Source organism: Rhizoctonia solani, chromosome 8 (assembly GCF_016906535.1).
Source record: "Rhizoctonia solani chromosome 8, complete sequence".
In the NCBI taxonomy this organism is placed as follows: domain Eukaryota; kingdom Fungi; phylum Basidiomycota; class Agaricomycetes; order Cantharellales; family Ceratobasidiaceae; genus Rhizoctonia; species Rhizoctonia solani.
In genome coordinates, this window is record NC_057377.1 from 1314159 (window position 1) to 1328140 (window position 13982).

Consider the following 13982-nt stretch of genomic DNA (forward strand, 5'->3'; position numbering starts at 1 on the left):
GAGCATTGACTCTGGTATCCCAGCTAACCTGGGGCAACTCCAACACCCACACAATTCTGCTGTATTTGTTGAGCTCAATTCAGTCAATCGAACAAAATATCAAGTCTGAGGGGTTTCCGATAGACAACATGATTAAAACAAGTTCTTGTAATAGTTCATCTAGCTATTCAAGAGTGAGAAATGCGTATAAATTCAAACACTACCCTTTTCACGAATCACTGGCTCCCCATCCACTTCCGGCACACGGAATACATGGCGCCCTCGAATGGACCAGTATACGCACAAATATACAATATACCCCACAATGACCACGCTCGCATAGTTCATATTTCCTATTGGTTGAAATGTTAGTCAAACTTTGCTCGACTAATCAACGAAAACCTACCTGGTACGATCGGTACGACAAACGGAAAACTAAAGAACACAAGGGTGAAGAGTGTCCAACCCAACAATACGACGTTGCACACGAGGCCGAATGAGCCAAGCCAGAAAGGTCCGTGATGGAATCTGGATCGACCACGGATGACGAGGCAAGCGACCGGAACAAAATACGAAAGGTAGAGGAAAGCTAGGCACCCTGTGATAATACTAACATTGCAAAAGAAGATCAGTTTTAGAGCATATGTATATGTATTTGGCTTTTACCTGTTGAAGGCTGTGGAAGAGGCTATGAAAAGACACCCCAGTAGTCCAACCCATACGCAGCTCATGAGATGGGCATTGAGCGGCACACCTGTTAAGTCATGTAAATTCTACGCAATATATACCCATAATCTAACGCACCTGTAGTAGCATTGACAACAGACCACCACCTAGAGCCGGGAAGACCATGGTCACGGGAAAAGGACCACGCGAGGCGAGCTTGCCATGAATCTAACCGAACTATGTGAGCACTTGATAGCCCAGAGACACCAGACTCAACTTACGACAGCCGATCAAGCACCCAAACCCTGTAAGTAAAAATAACACGTGAAGTCCAACCGCGCCTGCGAGACCCCCAGTTGCCTGATAGTACAGCTCAAGGATCGGGACGCCAGTCCCAGTCCCAGCCACAGCTTCAAAGTCTGAAATGCTGAACACCATAGCGATGGTATAGGTGAGCGACGATACTAGACCGATGACGATAGTGGCCAAGATACTCCTAGGTATCATTCGCTCAGGCTCATGGATTTCTTCTGCCATATGGGTGACAACATCGAGAGCTGCGAAAGACCTGTCGGTAGAAATTGGTTCTGTCGCCATAAATAGGAATAGCATTAGTAAAAACGCACCACGAGGGTGAGACCAGTCCAACGATGAAAGCAATAATGTTGTTTTCCCACCCGGTTTGGTTGATAAATGTTGCGAATACGAATCGAGCGGGCTGCTTCGTGTCGCTCACCGCAGGAACGATGATAGTTGTGACAAGCCATGTGATGATAGAAATGTATAGGGAAGCGGTAGATAACGTTGGCAATATTCGATGGATGCAGTTGAATACCAGGCCGAACAAGTTGATGAGCTGATAGGCAATAAACACCATCCACGGTGATATTATGCTAGTAGCAAGTTTAGCAAGTCCAGCAAGCTAATCGAATGGCTAAATCGACACTCACAACCCTGGGTGACCTAACGCATACAACCCCACAAATGAACTGGCCAGGGCGAGCGTTACGCTTGAGCTGGCGAAAACCGAACCGGCCCAATTCAGGGCGCCGGTAAGGAACGCAAGCAATGGGGCATGCCTTTTAGGTGCTATTTGACCTGCCCAGTAGTATTGACCACCAGAATTAGGCATCGCACTGGCCAATTCGGATAACGATACTCCAATACAAACCGATACCAGAGCAAGAAAAATAAGACCATAAACCATGAGAACTGGAGTGGAATGCCTAAAATTAGCCCCTGACGATAGCTTAATCAAAACCTACCCACCTGGCCCACCGCTCAGAATGCCCGCTGCCAAAGAGGCACCTGCTCCCCACCAGCTATTGGTCACACTAAACCCGAAGCCCAACAAGGATGCTATGCTCAAATTGCGCTTTAGCTCCTGCTTGTAGCCTGATATTATGTACATCAATAGACCGTTCCACCATCAATTTTAATATTTGCATACCCATACGCGCCAATCGCTCTCCATCTGTAGAGTTTGAAGACCTCGTCTCGAATGATGGAGGGGAGGGGTCAAATGCTGGAACAGCCTTGGATATAGCCTCTTCCTTCTCCATAGCTCCAGTATGTCTTGTGTAAGCGAGTGAGAAGTAGTTGATACGTTGGAGGGAGTGGGGTATCAGTAGTGGGCCCTCGATTTAAGTACCGCCCTCCAGTTGTTAATTCGCTTAACCCTACCTAGGTGGTCAAGATAACGTAGGAATTCCACCATTATTACTCGCGTAGTACAATGCAATATAACTATTTTGGTACTTGGGCGCTGTCGAACCTAATACAATGTGGTCAGGGCTGCCCGGAAAGTTCGACTGTTCGGTCCCAATAAACAGGTCGCCTGATTATCAGACACACTATCCACTTACCTGCCATAGTATGCCTTTGCACATCCACTTTGCGTATACAATATATCGGGTACGCGAGATAGAAGCGGAGCCAAAAGGGTGAATTCCAATTTGCACATCTGAGAATGCCCCAGTACCAGTATTTGGAGGAATATTCATGTCAGAACCGTGGAATCTGTCAAAGAGATATATGCCTTCTAGTATGTACACACCCAATAGTATAACATTGCTGCGTGTGCTCGCTGAATTGGATTTGAGCCACTAAAGCTGCCAAAAGGCGACTGGGCCCATCGGCTTGCAGTTGTTTGCGAGGGTGCGCATGTGGTGCCTATGCTTCGGTCTAATGTGGCGGGTGTGCGTGGTGCTATGTGCCAAGGAATTTTGAAAAAGAGCATATCGAAGTTTGGCAAAGGAATTGATTCGAGCTTCGACGCCGGTGTGGGATGCGATTACATCACGCGCCCCGGTTGCTACCTGCCATTGACCGGAGCGGGCTTCTCAGGGTCCCATTTCAATCTTCTTCGTCCTTAAAACGTGAACTTGATGCAAACGACGCAAGTCAAGTCTCATATTATTCTATCTCTTTTCTCTTGATCGTGCAAGCATGCTTTACTCCACGTTCGTTCTCGCGCTCTTTTCCGCCTCGATTTCCGCAGCAGTCCCTTCCAGCCATGGACACACTCGCTCTCCGAAAGAACATCGTGCTACGCATAATGGTCCCTCGCTCGTTCTCCAGGTTAAATCTCAGGATGACTTGACCAACCCAGACGACCTGACTGTTGCTGCTACCGTCATGAACATGGGGACCAAGGCTGTGAAGATCCTCAATGACCCCAATGGTCAGTATAGACTCTTTCCTCGATGTAATTCGTAGCTGACCAGTATCCTAGGTCCGCTGAGCTCATGGAAAACTCATACATTCGATTTTGTACCGCTCCCGTCTGTCGGGCCTGATGGAGTCAAGGCCAAGACTGGGGGCCAAAAGGCCGACGTAGATTCAATTCGCGTCAAAGTAAATTGACTTGGAACCAGACTTTAAAATATGCGGACTGACCCCGTTGTTAGTATAACCCATTGGTCGCTGCCGCTCTCTCCGACCCCGATGTGTACACCGTCCTTCAGCCGGGCGAAAACAAAACCGTAGTACACGATCGTAAGTGGTATTTCGTTTGGGACTAGTGCGTTTGATTTTTGACGTAGATCTTTGTTTCAAGTTTCGGGAATGTATAACTTCCATGCACCGGGAGGTTATATAGTTAGACTGACATCTCCTGCCGAATACTTTAACGTCATCGAAGACGATGGTTCGATTTCAAGAGTTCCCGCGACTCTAACGACCGATCCTGACAATACTTCGATTTTGAATATTCCTGTCGGCGGCCTTCTTACTTCAAAAAAGATTTTGTCCAACACGGGAATTCAGAGTATTGATGCCTTGTACAATCGCAACCCAAACCGAATGGTCAGACGAGCAGGTAACCCCAAGTTCAATAGCTGCAGTGCCGAACAGCAAACTGGAATCGAGGAGGGTATAAAAGCAGCTATTGCCTACAACCAGGACGCAGTCAGTTACTTCGACGGCACTCTAGGCGATCGTTACACTACTTGGTTTGGTGCATTGGCCGACAACCGCACCGAAATTGTCAAAGGTCACTTTACAAACTTGACCGACAAAATAGAACAGTTCGAATTCGACTGCTCTTGTGACAAGCAGGATACCTTTGCCTATGTTTATCCGACTCGATTCCCCACTGTTTACTTGTGTGGTGCCTTCTGGAAGGCGCCCACTAACGGCACTGACTCCAAAGGCGGAACCATTGTTCACGAGGGTACTCATTTTGTGAACATTGGCGGTACTGACGACTACGCCTACGGTCAATCGGGTGCGAAGAACCTATCGTCTACCGATCCTGACCGTGCAGTCATGAATGCTGAGTAAGTCATACTGGTATTCTTGAGTTAATAGTTGCGCTAACCTGCAAATTTCAATAGCTCTCACGAATACTTTGTCGAAAACAACCCCCACCTCGACTAATTTTCTAAAGAGTTTCAGCGATCGTCAGTGACGATTTGATGGATACCACTGTTTTATTTCGTTTACCACAATACTGTATATTCACCGGATGTTAGCTTAGCTTAACTCGCTGGTCGCCTGTTTCCTTATCATAGCATACTACAATCATACATGGTCCATACTTGAGAAAATTTGCCTAAACTTTAACGCGTGGTCCTGTCCAGCCCGAACGATAAATGCGCATATATCAAGACTACTATAAATCTTGAGCGCCAATCAAGTTTTGAGCAGATCGGGCACAGCCACCCATTCATCCTCTGATCATGTTCTCCGCCAGTAAAACTGGCATGTCCCGATGGGCACACACATCAACTCAAAAGCATTCAGCGAGGTCTTCGATAAGATATACTAGAGCTGTGATCCTTGCCTCTCTCTCTACTCATGCATCGGCGACTACCGGGTGGTCACTAAAGCCTTATTTTGTTACTACACCTATATTCTATCCTAATGCTGGTATAATAGCCCGGATCTCTTAGATTTGGGGTTCTTTGGTCTAATTCACTCGAAACAGATCCACACATCGGACATCTTTATTCGATGGTTCTAGCCGACACATTGGCCCGTTACTCACGACTACGGCATCCGCTCCGACACGTGGTATTTAGTACCGGCACGGACGAACATGGCCTCAAGATCCAACAAGCGGCAAAAGAGAAAAAGGTGTCTCCACAAGAATTATGCGACCAGCTTAGTTCAAAATTCAAGGTACACTTTGTATTGGTGATCGGTATTGCATTCGTAAATTTACGATCTAGATTCTTGCCCTCAATTCGAATATCAGTCACACGAGGTTTATACGTACGACAGATAGTGACCATGTGTTGGCTGTCAAGAGGTTCTGGGTGAGTATACGTTTCGGTTGATTGATCTGAAGAAGCTTATTTAGTTTCACCACGATAGAAACGACTAGTCGAAGGGGGGCATATCTACAAAGGGACTCATTCGGGATGGTACTCCGTACCAGACGAGTGTTTCTACCCCGAATCGCAGGTAGAAGAAATCACAGACTCAAAAACGGGGAATAGCTATATGGTTAGCCTTTTACCTGTTGGGTACCTGGTAGGGAAATGGCACGATCCTATTTACAGGTTTCGAAAGAGACTGGGCAAAGAGTCGAGTGGTCCGAGGAAGAAAATTACAAGTTCAAATTGAGCTATTTTCGTCAGCCTTTGATAGATTGGCTCCAAAGTAACCCACAAGGTCAGTGATCAGGCACCATTTAACTCACGGCATCCTGATGTTATATTGCTAGCCATTTGTCCCGAGCCTTATTACCGATTTGTGCTTGATTCGCTGATTAATGATGAGAATGCAACATCGGACCTATCCGTTTCACGTCCACGTTCCCGACTACAATGGGGTATCCAGGTTCCAGGAGATCAGGAGCATACGATCTACGTTTGGCTGGATGCGCTCGCAAACTACCTGACCGTTGCCGGCTACCCTGATAAAACTATCGCATGGCCTGCAGATATCTCTGTAATCGGAAAAGATATCATTCGGTAAGATTTATATCTTCCTGTTGCTGCATATTCAAAATAACCTTCTACTTACACAAGATTCCATGCAATCTATTGGCCCGCATTTCTGCTTGCGCTCGACCTTCCTCCTCCAAAGACACTTCTAACCCACGGACACTGGACAAAAGATCGACAAAAAATGAGCAAGTCCCGAGGGAATGTTGCAGATCCGTTCCTCGCAATGGGTTACAACGAAGACGGGACGCCAAAGCCACGAGTAGTGGTAAACCCGGAGAAAAACAGAGGAGAACTTGATATTGGAGTAGATGGAGTTAGGTGGTATATGCTTCGGGCAGGAGGGACGTTTGAAACCGACAGTGGTGAGTAATTGTAAGTATGCTCCACAAATCGATAAAGTCAAACGTGCCTATGAAGACTGGTCAAATAACCAGGCTCGAAAGCATTACCAGCGTGAGCTTTCGGGGTCTCTGGGAAATCTCCTGTCTCGAATTACCGCACCCAAGCTTCTCGCGCGCCTGCCAGAAGTTGACAAGGCACTCAAACCAGCTGTGGTTGTCCGGGACATTCATCCAGGAGATGCACGCTTGAATCGGCTACTAGATCAACTTCCAAATCTAGTGGAAGGGTACATGGATCGACTTCAGATAGGAAGAGTACCTGAGGCTATCGTTGAGTGTTTGAACGAGGTTAGTAGGCTTTGGCTGTGGATAACTGATGAGCATTTATCGAAAAGCTAGGCCAATCGACACATTACTCAATTGGAGCCATGGCTGCCTACATCTAGTACTGAAGTTGTTGTCAGAGCGCACAAGTATAGCGTCGAAACTTTGCGCATAATCGGGATACTACTCCAGGTAAGCAATAGCTCTCCTTGTCCAGTAGCGTGTCTAACTATGGCATTCTATTTCTTGAAGCCATTCATTCCTGCGAAGGCGGACCAATTGTTGACTCAATTAGGTGTTTCCTATGAGGATAGGGGGTGGAATGATACATCGTTGTGGAAAGGAGATCCATCGGTTGGGAGGACATCCAGGTTGAATCAGCAGCTCTTCCCCAGGCTCAGAAATACAGTTTGACGGTACCATAGTCACTACAACTGTTTGCTGTGGACTGTAAAGAAAGAAAAGATCAAAGGAAAATGCCAATTGCATAGCACAGGATATCGTTCAAATACATATCAATTAACCCCATCCACTTCTGGAGACCCCTCAATCTCTTCCATGCGTTGCTTCCACAGTGCATACATCTTCTTTCTATTAGCATCCTTGGTATCTATGTGACCTGCCGCCTCGAATATAGCGTTCAAAATATCCTTAGCAGTGTCTTGTGAATTCCCAGTCGAGGGTGTAGCTCCGGCCTGTGATGTGCATTTGCATATAGATTCGAGAATATTGGGATACGTCTCTGAAGAACGCTTCCGTTTTCTTTGTTGAGAATCGATGTTATCCGAGTCCAGTGGTGTCGCGCGAAAAACCAGTGCATCAAGTAGGGGAGTGAATAGTGCGGTTTGCATTCGGCTGTACGTTATTTTGTTTGGGGTGCATGCAGAAAGGTTGATGAATGGCCTTAATAGAGTGATGAGCGGAAGTTTGTGATCCTATACAGTATAGAGATAATTAGATTATGCATCAGAAGGAGCTCAGTGATCTCACATCGTCATTTGTGTCAAGAGCTTTGTCAAGTTCTTCTAGATATATATCGGCGAGGTGATAGGATAAACTGGCAGGAACTTTCTTATCATCTGGGCTACAAGGTAAGTTATTAGCTGTACTCGCTGCCAAAAGTATCAATCATTGCCTACCAAAGGGGGCCACCGTTTCCCTGAAAAATATCGTTTATTGAATCGCATCCTTCTGCGTCCCACCCGTGCCTTAATAACAAGCGGAACGTAGTGTTGACAAATCGACGTATCAGCATATAATACTTGTTTATCCTTCCTTTCCGACATGATTGTTAAAGTATTTTCATGATGTGACGAGAAGTACCCTCACCTATACCGGTCAATGCCTGACCATTCTCTGACTATAGCTTCCCAAAAACCACGTATGAAGCCGATTGCTGAATCAAGTGTGGGAATGACCAAAACCAAATTGGCGAGTTCGGATGAGAGATCCTGTTGCACCAGTGGTTTGTCTGACATCCAGAAGCCTGGAATACAAAACGAGCGCCTTTGGGCATCAATAAAGCGAAATAAGTTGCTTATGCTTACAGTAGAAAAGACCTTTCCACAACTTAGCTCTCTCAGAAGGGGACATGGACTTCTGCGAGTCATCTGAGAGAAAGGTCGCAAGTGATTTAATTGCCTTGTCCCGCGTCTTCTTCTCTGTAGGAAACTCAGCGATCGCATTCAGTATCTGATACAATATTCGATACGTACCCGTCGATGCAAGGTACTTTCCTAAAGGTGGCACTTCTTGTTTTGGGCGCAATGAGCTGCTTGGGTTAGACATTGTCGTTGACAAGAATGAAATATTGTTCAAAGTTTAATTTCAAATTACTTGATCATAACTTATGTAAGCGCTAATGTCCTGATTGAATTGGTCAGAGATGGGTACAACAAAGATCGACATGGTGAACAAAACGAGTTCCAAGATCACAAAAGGACTGATGTTATGTATATAATACATGAGGGTTATGATGCGTTCCAAAGGAGCGGTAGCAATTATATATAAACCGTATAGAAAGAAGCGCCTAGTGAAAGAGTGACTGGGCATCGAAGTTGACTTGAGTCTGGGCATCATAAGTCTTGCGCTTCGGCTCTAGCCAGGGCTTGTTCGCGCAAATAAGGTAATGCAGCGGCAAGATCTACATCTACCAGTCCGAAACCTTCGCTGTCTTCATCTATACCCGAACAATTCTCTTCTGGGGGCCACCGTACTTCTGCCCACTTGCGGGCAACAATCGCACATCTTAGATATTTCTTTTTCGAATACTTCCTCCACAGGCTCTCGTGCTTGATGGGCTGGAGGAGAAAGTTAACCATTACATTCGCACAGCGGACAAGTTTGTTCTCGGTGTAGCCACTGTAGTGTTCGAGGCTCACGTCCTACAAATAATTGCCCAGTTAATCTCGCACAAATGAAGCAAACAAGAGCTACATACCCATTCAGGCTTGTCCAGGATCAACCGAGCCAACCACAGACCAGCTGCAGCTAGCATACTAGGTGTATATTTGAGTAGTCGCTCCTCCACAACGCTAATCTCGATAAGAAATTTTGCTAATGTCCGAGTGTTGGCATTGTAATCCTCTGCTTTATTCACCCGACGCAGAAAGCTCATTGGGTTTGGGTAACTGATGTCCCATCCAAGGGTACGCAACAAGTACTTTTCGGCGGCCAAAATGTCTTCGACCGTATAATCCGAGTCGGCCACTTTAAGGAGGTCTTGAAGGGTAGGCACCATGATTTCCTCATATTTGGCCGCCACAAACAGACCCGTAATTCCAACGAGCTGAAGTTTGACGAGTGAAACAACACGCATAGAGAGGAATCGGTCGATCAGGTTCGCAGCAATAAAAAGCGTCTCTGGAAGAAGTCGGAACCTTTCGTGAACCTGGATAAGCCAATCCATAAGGATTCCCCGTAAATGCCACTCGAGCTCGGGTTGCGAGTTCATATAGATGGAGCTGGGCATGGTCTGAACCTAAGTTGATCACGTAATTATTGAGTAGCCATTGTTACAAACAGATTGATACTCACTTCGAGCTCTCTCATGTAACCAAAAATTTCGTTGACATACTCAGATACCATCGCCGGGTCGTTCTCGTCTTCCGCATCAAGGTCAACCCAAGGCTGGTTTTCTATCCTTTGGGACCGCAGACCAATTTCAAATGGATTATCCTTGTCCTGAGTCGGAGAACTAATGGTGGGTTCAATGTGAGCAGGCTGCGCCAGTGGAATATTCGGACTGGGGCTCGAACGGAGGCGCTTCGCAGGTGGCTCGTCTTCTAACCGATCTTTTTCGACCAATAGACTTGGGGCAGGTTTCGTCGTTTGATTTGGCTCTCCAGCTTGGATATCAATATCGGGTGGTGCTTCGGTTGTTTGGAGAGCTAGATGGTGGTCACTGCTCTCTATGAGATCGGATGAATGCCTCGGCTATGGTGATGTAAATAATAAGTAAATGCACGCTCCCTTGAAAATTTGTGTATTGAATATACTGACTACCTCTTCGGACGCTTTGGCACTCGAATTGGCGGGTCCCTTAGTAGCCACAGTTACGGGTTTTGGTTGTACTCTTCGGCGTTTACGGACGGGTATCTCAACTACGAGCTTCATTGGGGTGGCTCGACTTGCACTTGCCGCATTTGCAGCAATCTTGGCCTTGGGCATGGGTGCCTTCACGACCTTGCCCTTTCCCTTAGCATCAGCTGCCTTGGTAGACTTCTTCTTCTCAGCATTGGTGTTGTCGCCCAATGCCTTACGCTTGAGTCCAAGGGCTACGGTTGAAGCCGATTCCTTTGCAGCCGGCTTGCTGGCCTCTGCACGCTTACGAGCCGCAGTGCTTCGGGTTGTTGGCTGGCCAGCATTTTGATCTACATGTTTGGTGTTTCGCGTCGACCTGCGAGCCTGTATAAAGTGAGCGAATTTAACATCTATTTTTGGAGATATACGCACAGGTATTCCAGCCATGAATCGCTCTTATGCTTACAATTGTGCCAAGTAATAGAGCTAGTGGAATTCGCAGTTACCCCTGTGATGGGCTGGGACGGACAATGGCTTTGTTGTGACCTCCCACGTGATTCACGTGATTTCAACTCTTGTTCGTGTCCCAGTCAAAATATTGGATTAAAATAATTCAGAATTGTAGACTAACACATTCCAGTTAGCTGTTTATATGACTGTGATGGGTATGCCTTCAAACACCATAGTGCTATTTATTTATACCCAGTCCTCGATATCGCTGATTTAAAGTATTCCGGATCAGGCTATATAGCTTCGGGAGCGAAGATCGATACCGCATGTAGTCCAAATTAAAATTCAAAATGCCTCCAAAGCATCCAAGCACCACGGGTAGTAATCATACATAATCAAGATCGTAGCCAGAAAGCCAAATTAATTGAGAATCAATTATGATTCTCACGGTTGCATGGGTTTGATTAATTCTGAGTTGTCGCTGCTCCAGATCAGGCATGCATGCGTGGGTGCGTGAATTACCAAACAAGGTTCCTGTGATATATCCTTCACAGAGAAGCTGGGGACACTGATCTATCATGGTAGTACTATGTTCGTGTTCCAAGGGTCATAATTCGACAGGCTCTGAAGGTCTCAATTGATAGCAATCGTTTCTTTCGTATTGTATTGGGCCAATATCTCGAATGGAATTAGGTGAGTAGAAGGCCCTTCATATAACTTGACTTATTATCAACTAAAGTCTAGCGCATTCGAGGTATTATTGTTGGCGCATTGCTTGCCCGATACCTACTTGCTTCGCTGTCTGATCCAAGTTAATTTCGTATTTCGCAGCACTCTTAAATGGCGAATCATCAGCAATAAGTCTAGCAATCAGATCTTCTTGTCCCTCGGCAATAAACTAAGTCTTAGTACGTGAGCTACATCATGGATGTCGACTAAAATATGTGGGCACGTACAATTTCGTACAGGCTATGGAACGCGCTACTCAACGCGCCAACAAGCCAGCTGGTAGGCGCGTAGAAGTTAGATCGTGCGGTAGAGTGCACTATAACTGCGGCCTACGAATGGCGTACACTGGTTGCCTCACCCGCAAAATGTAGCAATCCAAAAATGGGCGTGGTCACATGGGAGTAGAGTTCAGTGAACTGACTGGGTCCAAAGAATGCATACCCGCCTAATATCTTTGTTAGATACGGGCTCAAGCTCGAGTTTGGCCGGGAGCCTACCACTCGAAAATTCGGAGGTACCCCAATTCCAAGCATGATGACCAATTAAAACTCCCAGTAAGACATCATAATCAATGCCTCCTGTCGTTGGGTCTCTAATATCGTGCATTTTGGCAAGGTCACAAAGTATTTTGGTGAGGGGGCAAGGGTGAACCTCACCTTCCTCAACCATAGACCCTATGTGAGCCGCATCTTGGCCCCAAGCACGGTCTGCAATCAAAATAGCCGAAGAGCCACCAATCCCATAAGACGGGTAGATCACAGAATGTATTGGCCGATTAGTTGTAGATTTCCCTCCAAGTTGTTTGTTGGGCAACCTTTCCCACCAGCGCTCTGTAAATTTGATTGCAATCTTGACGGAGCCGATGTATCTGAGGCTCATGGGTGCGGTTTCGGTAGGCCACTGAGATTGAGCTTAGATGTATCAACCAGACTGAGACACGGCTGGGTACTGGCTAATTTCTGAGCCACACCTGCCAGCTCCCAAGTTCCTAAGAAAGCGAGAATCAGAATGAATAATTTGTGGTTGAGAAATCAGAGCCAAACTGAAGGAGAAAGATTGGATGAGAGTTAATAGGACCTCTTCCGTCTTTCGGCAAAGTTGCCTTTCTGGCTCAGTTGACAACAAACAGAACCTACTTACAGCATGCCATCCCAGTTTCATTACCGTCAATGAAGTAATAGCAGTCACTATTTGGTCATAGGTAGATACAAAAATATGCCATACAGTCCATGTCCCCTCTATCCTGGGCTTCCTAGTGTTAAATTCGTTCGAGCCATCGTCAATTAGCAGTTGCATGCTTCCCCTTGGCCTGTTCCACCCTGGCCCTTGTTGAGATCCACGCCACGCTTCGCACTGGATGCAGCAGCTCGCGCTGACGCAGGAGGTGACGCAGTAAGAGGAAGTTTTTGGGCTGTTACCACATATGCTAAGTTACGGTTGTGTATATGACTTAAACCGAGCTCACCAATCGAAGTAAATACTTCTTGAACACCTTCCCCGGACTTTGCACTAGTCTCTCCCCACATCAATCCCTCTTCATCAGCATATTTCTTTGCCTCCTAAGAGTGACCCAAGAACACATCAGTCTGGATCACGGCTGCTGACGTGATATGAAACATCACTACCTCTTGAGTAACCTGCCTACGAGCAGCCAAATCAGACTTATTCCCACACAGTGCGATAACGATGGATGGGTCAGCCTGTCGCTGGAGTTCACGGATCCAAGTCTTGGCCTTGTCCAAAGATGCCTAGGTACGGATGGTTTGAATGTGTGAGTAATTTGGGACGGTGCTCTTCAACAAACCTGTTGCGTTATATCGTAGACAACAACTGCGCAGTGTGCGTTGCGATAATACATGGGTGCCTACTCCGCAATGACATCATTAAGCGCCAGTTAGGAAATACCCGAGTTTAGGACGGTGGGTGAGCCTACCAGCGACTGTAATTCAAGAGCCACATTAGCGTTGCCATGATTAGCTTTAAATAGTACTTTACCTTGTACCGTTCCTGGCCAGCTGTATCCCTTGAGTACTGACTTAGCCCGTATTCCAAGCATCATTAAAAGCGCCCACCATATCTCAAACTTGACCACAGTTTGATCCTCAAGTGCGACAGTTTGGGTTAGGAAAGCAGCTCCGATAGTACTTTCCCTGAATTCCTCGTAATTTCCTACGGTTTTGGGTGGCCACCCATTAGCTTAACTCGGCACGCATCTTGACGAAAAGGCATACCTTTGACAAATCGGATAACCAGACTTGATTTGCCCACTGCTGACTCTCCTAGAAGAACAAGTTTATACTGAAGCTGACGAGACATACTCAAGTAGGTTTAAAAAACGTAAATTAAAGTCGGCAGGTGGTGGTTGGTGTAATCAAAGCCTCGACCACGGTTCCGAGGGGATGCTGGGGCAGTGAACAGGTGGTGCCTATATCACGTGATATTTGCTCCCGGTTGGCTTTGTCTCCTTGCTATCGTCCGCCTCTATCACCAAGTGCTGCAACTGGACCGCCCGAGTTAATTTACCTTATAGGAGTCTACCTATCAGCCATTGAATGGAGAGATGTATATTTAAGTA

At 46.4% G+C, this 13982-nt stretch overlaps 6 protein-coding genes across 6 annotated transcripts; 2 read left to right on the forward strand and 4 right to left on the reverse strand.

Annotated features, from left to right (window-relative positions):
- Window positions 1–192: 192 nt before the first annotated feature.
- Window positions 193–2608, reverse strand: RhiXN_09855 (amino acid permease; the record flags this gene model as incomplete). The annotated part of the gene is made up of 10 exons (XM_043329671.1): window positions 193–332; window positions 386–588; window positions 646–733; window positions 784–873; window positions 927–1213; window positions 1272–1538; window positions 1596–1857; window positions 1915–2040; window positions 2096–2220; window positions 2511–2608. 10 exons carry the CDS (start codon window positions 2606–2608, stop codon window positions 193–195), a joined length of 1686 nt encoding a protein of 561 aa, XP_043182505.1.
- A 485-nt stretch (window positions 2609–3093) lies between these two features.
- On the forward strand, window positions 3094–4524 carry RhiXN_09856 (peptidyl-Lys metalloendopeptidase; the record flags this gene model as incomplete). The annotated part of the gene is made up of 5 exons (XM_043329672.1): window positions 3094–3328; window positions 3380–3501; window positions 3555–3642; window positions 3704–4424; window positions 4482–4524. 5 exons carry the CDS (start codon window positions 3094–3096, stop codon window positions 4522–4524), a joined length of 1209 nt encoding a protein of 402 aa, XP_043182506.1.
- Window positions 4525–5100: 576 nt separating this feature from the next.
- RhiXN_09857 (methionyl-tRNA synthetase) lies at window positions 5101–7120 on the forward strand (the record flags this gene model as incomplete). Its single annotated transcript, XM_043329673.1, has 9 exons — window positions 5101–5268; window positions 5319–5405; window positions 5464–5595; window positions 5652–5763; window positions 5816–6065; window positions 6123–6403; window positions 6459–6730; window positions 6782–6898; window positions 6959–7120. The coding sequence occupies 9 exons, from the start codon at window positions 5101–5103 to the stop codon at window positions 7118–7120; spliced, it is 1581 nt and encodes a 526-aa protein (XP_043182507.1).
- Window positions 7121–7221: 101 nt separating this feature from the next.
- RhiXN_09858 (ribosomal RNA processing protein 1) lies at window positions 7222–8494 on the reverse strand (the record flags this gene model as incomplete). The annotated part of the gene is made up of 6 exons (XM_043329674.1): window positions 7222–7641; window positions 7697–7790; window positions 7846–7914; window positions 8036–8192; window positions 8254–8367; window positions 8422–8494. 6 exons carry the CDS (start codon window positions 8492–8494, stop codon window positions 7222–7224), a joined length of 927 nt encoding a protein of 308 aa, XP_043182508.1.
- A 287-nt stretch (window positions 8495–8781) lies between these two features.
- RhiXN_09859 (Cyclin, N-terminal domain) lies at window positions 8782–12286 on the reverse strand (the record flags this gene model as incomplete). Its single annotated transcript, XM_043329675.1, has 8 exons — window positions 8782–9090; window positions 9147–9686; window positions 9743–10141; window positions 10208–10612; window positions 11469–11576; window positions 11635–11683; window positions 11741–11852; window positions 11905–12286. The coding sequence occupies 8 exons, from the start codon at window positions 12284–12286 to the stop codon at window positions 8782–8784; spliced, it is 2304 nt and encodes a 767-aa protein (XP_043182509.1).
- A 404-nt stretch (window positions 12287–12690) lies between these two features.
- RhiXN_09860 (GTP-binding protein YPT5) lies at window positions 12691–13723 on the reverse strand (the record flags this gene model as incomplete). Its single annotated transcript, XM_043329676.1, has 8 exons — window positions 12691–12818; window positions 12873–12966; window positions 13033–13155; window positions 13212–13271; window positions 13341–13346; window positions 13403–13430; window positions 13480–13576; window positions 13639–13723. 8 exons carry the CDS (start codon window positions 13721–13723, stop codon window positions 12691–12693), a joined length of 621 nt encoding a protein of 206 aa, XP_043182510.1.
- Window positions 13724–13982: the final 259 nt, after the last annotated feature.